Raw genomic sequence first — 6,122 nt, 5'->3', positions numbered from 1 at the left:
CACATTCCTGGGGTCAGATACATCACATGATCACACTGACAGAACCACAGGCACATAGACACAGGCAACAGAGCATGCACAATGTCGGCACTAGTACAGTGTATATCCACTTTTCGCAGCAATGCAGGCTGCTATTCTCCCATGAAGACGATCGTAGAGATGCTGGATGTAGTCCTGTGGAACGGCTTGCCATGCCATTTCCACCTGGCGCCTCAGTTGGACCAGCGTTCGAGCTGGACGTGCAGACCGCGTGAGACGACGCTTCATCCAGTCCCAAACATGCTCAATGGGGGACAGATCCGGAGATCTTGCTGGCCAGGGTAGTTGACTTACACCTTCTAGAGCACGTTGGGTGGCACGGGATACATGCGGACGTGCATTGTCCTGTTGGAACAGCAAGTTCCCTTGCCGGTCTAGGAATGGTAGAACGATGGGTTCGATGACGGTTTGGATGTACCGTGCACTATTCAGTGTCCCCTCGACGATCACCAGTGGTGTACGGCCAGTGTAGGAGATCACTCCCCACACCATGATGCCGGGTGTTGGCCCTGTGTGCCTCGGTCATATGCAGTCCTGATTGTGGCGCTCACCTGCACGGCGCCAAACACGCATACGACCATCATTGGCACCAAGGCAGAAGCGACTCTCATCGCTGAAGACGACACGTCTCCATTCGACCCTCCATTCACGCCTGTCGCGACACCACTGGAGGCGGGCTGCACGATGTTGGGGCGTGATCGGAAGACGGCCTAACGGTGTGCGGGACCGTAGCCCAGCTTCATGGAGACGGTTGCGAATGGTCCTCGCCGATACCCCAGGAGCAACAGTGTCCCTAATTTGCTGGGAAGTGGCGGTGCGGTCCCCTACGGCACTGCGTAGGATCCTACGGTCTTGGCGTGCATCCGTGCGTCGCTGCGGTCCGGTCCCAGGTCGACGGGCACGTGCACCTTCCGCCGACCACTGGCGACAACATCGATGTACTGTGGAGACCTCACGCCCCACGTGTTGAGCAATTCGGCGGTACGACCACCCGGCCTCCCGCATGCCCACTATACGCCCTCGCTCAAAGTCCGTCAACTGCACATACGGTTCACGTCCACGCTGTCGCGGCATGCTACCAGTGTTAAAGACTGCGATGGAGCTCCGTATGCCACGGCAAACTGGCTGACACTGACGGCGGCGGTGCACAAATGTTGCGCAGCTAGCGCCATTCGACGGCCAACACCGCGGTTCCTGGTGTGTCCGCTGTGCCGTGCGTGTGATCATTGCTTGTACAGCCCTCTCGCAGTGTCCGGAGCAAGTATGGTGAGTCTGACACACCGGTGTCAATGTGTTCTTTTTTCCATTTCCAGGAGTGTATCTGTGTACTCTTTGCAACCTGATTGCTTGATGGAGTCATTTCAATTACTGAATCATGAATGACCAAGCAGTAAGCTATTGTATTTTTTGCAAATGCTTTTTTTGCTTCTATTTCTATCTTCATGTCAACGATGGAAGATTTCAGTGTTTCGTCTTGATGTGAACAATCAATGAAAAATATAGGACAGTTCTGAAATTCGGTACGGTTCATGAGTGGGTTTCCTCTTCTTCTTACACCGCTGTCTCCATAATACAGTGACTGAAAATTCGCGTACATTTCAAACGCTTGTGCTGTATTCTTAGTGTCAAAATCGACAGCAAAATTCTCCTCTGGGAATTTAGATGAATTTAAATATACTTTCAAGTCTGATATGTTTATTTTGTCGAATACACTAGAGTCAGCAGTAATCGAATTTCTGTTTGACTGAAAAGCTAATATTACATAGCTTGCGGTTTCAAGGGCTGTATTAAATTTAATTTGCCATGTCCAGGAGTTAATTTCTGGTGCAATACTTTCAATCAAATCCCAGTGACGAAAAGCTAATCTGAGACTGATATCATTTTTCAAAATATTCCACAGTGATATTTGTTGCTTTTCAGAAACTTGGACATGTGGCATTTCCCAGTGCATGTTCTCCAACACAATTTTCGATTTGGTATCTGCTGTTTCTGAGACAATACAGTTAATATCTTGTCTACTACGAATCAGTACCAATTCATGACGAGCATTTATAATTATCTTTTTGTAATCCTCTGCAAAGCCTAAGATCATTTTAAGCGGAATGCAAAAATTGAAACGTCCATCGTTATCGACTAACTCTTTCAATTCAATTCTTGTCCCCCATCCGGCATTTTGTAATGAGTTTGCTTCACCTGGGGTAAAAGATGCATATCCTTTCATTAATACTGCAATTCCAGGATTACGCACATGGTCGATAATTTGGTTATTGAGACGGTACTGAATTTCTGAAAACAGATGAAGCGCACAGTTATTTGTTAACTCAATATCAGTAGCTTTTCCCTTTCCCTCTGCATTGACAAGTCGTCCTTCTATATACAGCAGACTCTCTGAGGGCAGCAGGTAAGTACACTCCTGGAAATGGAAAAAAGAACACATTGACACCAGTGTGTCAGACCCACCATACTTGCTCCGGACACTGCGAGAGGGCTGTACAAGCAATGATCACACGCACGGCACAGCGGACACACCAGGAACCGCGGTGTTGGCCGTCGAATGGCGCTAGCTGTGCAGCATTTGTGCACCGCCGCCGTCAGTGTCAGCCAGTTTGCCGTGGCATACGGAGCTCCATCGCAGTCTTTAACACTGGTAGCATGCCGCGACAGCGTGGACGTGAACCGTATGTGCAGTTGACGGACTTTGAGCGAGGGCGTATAATGGGCATGCGGGAGGCCGGGTGGACGTACCACCGAATTGCTCAACACGTGGGGCGTGAGGTCTCCACAGTACATCGATGTTGTCGCCAGTGGTCGGCGGAAGGTGCACGTGCCCGTCGACCTGGGACCAGACCGCAGCGACGCACGGATGCACGCCAAGACCGTAGGATCCTACGCAGTGCCGTAGGGGACCGCACCGCCACTTCCCAGCAAATTAGGGACACTGTTGCTCCTGGGGTATCGGCGAGGACCATTCGCAACCGTCTCCATGAAGCTGGGCTACGGTCCCGCACACTGTTAGGCCGTCTTCCGCTCACGCCCCAACATCGTGCAGCCCGCCTCCAGTGGTGTCGCGACAGGCGTGAATGGAGGGACGAATGGAGACGTGTCGTCTTCAGCGATGAGAGTCGCTTCTGCCTTGGTGCCAATGATAGTCGTATGCGTGTTTGGCGCCGTGCAGGTGAGCGCCACAATCAGGACTGCATACGACCGAGGCACACAGGGCCAACACCCGGCATCATGGTGTGGGGAGCGATCTCCTATACTGGCCGTACACCACTGGTGATCGTCGAGGGGACACTGAATAGTGCACGGTACATCCAAACCGTCATCGAACCCATCGTTCTACCGTTCCTAGACCGGCAAGGGAACTTGCTGTTCCAACAGGACAATGCACGTCCGCATGTATCCCGTGCCACCCAACGTGCTCTAGAAGGTGTAAGTCAACTACCCTGGCCAGCAAGATCTCCGGATCTGTCCCCCATTGAGCATGTTTGGGACTGGATGAAGCGTCGTCTCACGCGGTCTGCACGTCCAGCACGAACGCTGGTCCAACTGAGGCGCCAGGTGGAAATGGCATGGCAAGCCGTTCCACAGGACTACATCCAGCATCTCTACGATCGTCTCCATGGGAGAATAGCAGCCTGCATTGCTGCGAAAGGTGGATATACACTGTACTAGTGCCGACATTGTGCATGCTCTGTTGCCTGTGTCTATGTGCCTGTGGTTCTGTCAGTGTGATCATGTGATGTATCTGACCCCAGGAATGTGTCAATAAAGTTTCCCCTTCCTGGGACAATGAATTCACGGTGTTCTTATTTCAATTTCCAGGAGTGTATTTTCATTTTGTATAACAATTGATACGGAATCGTTCTGAGCAAAAGCTGGTTGACCAAAAGGTTTATAATTATGATACTGAAGGCGAGTAACCGAGTCGTCGACGAGAATTTTTTCTCTTACATTCAACATTTTCTTTTCCTCCTCCTCCTCCTTCTGTTTGATCAGTGAAAGTCGGAAGACTCGAATGAGAGGTTACAGAGAAATGTATCAGTATTTATAGCACTCTATATCCCAGTGATGACAGTATTTGCCTATTGTACGGAGTTAAAACGTTTTTCACTTTCCTCTTCTTTGCTTTTCTTTTCTTCTTATTATTCTTGTTGTTGTTATTGTGGCTCACAGTGTCAAGGCATCTAGTGTCTTTGCTTATGCAGGCATTCTGTTGGTATATGATACCCATTCCTTTCTCTCTTTTTTTTTTTTTGTTTAACGTATTTTCCTCAAATGCAATCGAACAGTTATCTTATCCCCGTCAAAATCCACAAGATTCCCGTCTTGATCTCTAATTGCCACACTTAATTCTGAAACGTATCTTGCAACTACTGGCATGTAAATGGGTGAATTCGGCGTTCCCACAATCTTATATCCTGGTGGGACAGTAGGCCAGAACTGATGTAATGTATGTGTAGGTTCTCCATTGTGAAACGACCCTCCTGAGATATTGCAGTCAACACATAAGACGTTAACACTTTGAATGTTAACTGCATATTCAGCCGTCTTCGTGACTCTTTTGTCAACTACAGTATTTGCAAAACCTAAAACTGAACCTATGTTGTTAGAGATATTAAAATCAATAGTAACATTACTCTTAATCTGACATCGATTCAGTGTTTTATTGAAGGAAATATTTAACTGTACTTCATATTTTTTCTTATTGGTTGAGTTATCATTGGCAATCTTCAAGTTGTATGCTTCAATTTCTTTCATTAACGCTGAAAAAATGTCATGCAGTTCATATGTTTCATGTGGCAGACTAACTTTGTCCAAAATTTCTACATCGTTTAAGTAGTTGTAGAAGTAGAAATTATTGTTTGCTGATGTAATATTTGGGATGGAATTATACGTAAAAAGGTTTAGCAGAGCAATTTCATAAACATGAGAGGATAAATTTAGTGCAGGATTGAAGACAGCAGTTAGAAGCGGCTCTTTACCCGTCAGACTTAATGTTACACCGTGTTCAATGTCCATTGTTAGACTGAAACGGTGACCTGCAAAGCTGACTGTTTTATTTGGAATTCAGAAACTTTAAACATAAATGACCACATCTCTGGCTGTTAAGTGACTGAAACGTATTGTAATTATATTTTATGGTACAGTTTTTCAGATATCTTACTATTTCCGGAGGAGGTGGTAAATTTCCAAAGCTGTCGAAATAGTACACAATATTACCTTCCTTTTTGTAAGCTACCCAATGTGAACCTGGTTCATCTTCGGTATTAAGATTAATAATTGCACTCTCACTTTAAAGGTAAAGTATTTCTCATAAAGACACCTCGAAAGTGTGGTATCTGCAGCTTTTTAGCATAGTGCTGTAAGTCAATGTTGGAAAGTGGTCTTGTAGGAAGGCTATTTATGGAGAATTTTTTTTTCCTCTCATTCCATTTATACCAGTTAGATACAGGCCGAATCCATTTTTCCTGTATGGACCTAAGTACAGTCCTTTTCCATCGCGCAAAGCAATTGCCTCAAGTACACGCTTATGCCTTTGCATTTCAGCTAACTGCTTTCGAGCACTCTTTGCATCATTAACTGTCTTAGCAATTCCAGCAGCACCTCCGGCTAGTCCTCCGAGTGCCGATAAAGCAGGAAATATTGGAATTAGAGGTAATATTCCACCTGTTTTGGGAATAGGTATTATTCGTTCTTTGTCGAGCAATTTCCCCCTGGCTTTTGTCGGTGCAACTTGTGAAGCAATTTTACGAGCTACTTACACAACTGTCATCAGATTACTGCCTGGCTTCACGTATTTGAGACCACTTCGAACTTTTTTAATTATTTTATTCAGTACTGCACCAGCTGCTTTCAACCTTTTCTTCACACCCATCCCCATTTTAAGTTTAGCTTTCATTGCACCGGTCACAGCTAAAGCAGCCAACTTTTCCTTCAAATTGGCACCTTTTGCTTTTACTCTGCCCCACGCTTTTCTAGCCAGAATTCGATCTGCTCGATGTCTGTCAGGCAAATTGTCTGGGTGAGTTGCGTACGCTATGTCATGTTCTTTACACGCTTCATCTAGTGGATTGATACCA

The 6,122-nt window shown here is 46.5% G+C and overlaps 1 protein-coding gene across 1 annotated transcript; it reads right to left on the bottom strand.

Moving 5' to 3' along the window:
* Positions 1-1,201: 1,201 nt before the first annotated feature.
* LOC126184463 (uncharacterized) lies at positions 1,202-5,061 on the bottom strand. Its single transcript, XM_049926853.1, has 2 exons — positions 4,852-5,061; positions 1,202-2,452 (listed from the first exon to the last, which is right to left on the bottom strand). Exons 1-2 carry the CDS (start codon positions 5,059-5,061, stop codon positions 1,202-1,204), a joined length of 1,461 nt encoding a protein of 486 aa, XP_049782810.1.
* Positions 5,062-6,122: the final 1,061 nt, after the last annotated feature.

The sequence above is a fragment of the Schistocerca cancellata genome, chromosome 4, assembly GCF_023864275.1.
Source record: "Schistocerca cancellata isolate TAMUIC-IGC-003103 chromosome 4, iqSchCanc2.1, whole genome shotgun sequence".
In the NCBI taxonomy this organism is placed as follows: domain Eukaryota; kingdom Metazoa; phylum Arthropoda; class Insecta; order Orthoptera; family Acrididae; genus Schistocerca; species Schistocerca cancellata.
Note: the sequence above shows the minus strand (reverse complement) of the source record. Positions and strands in the feature narration are given on the sequence as shown.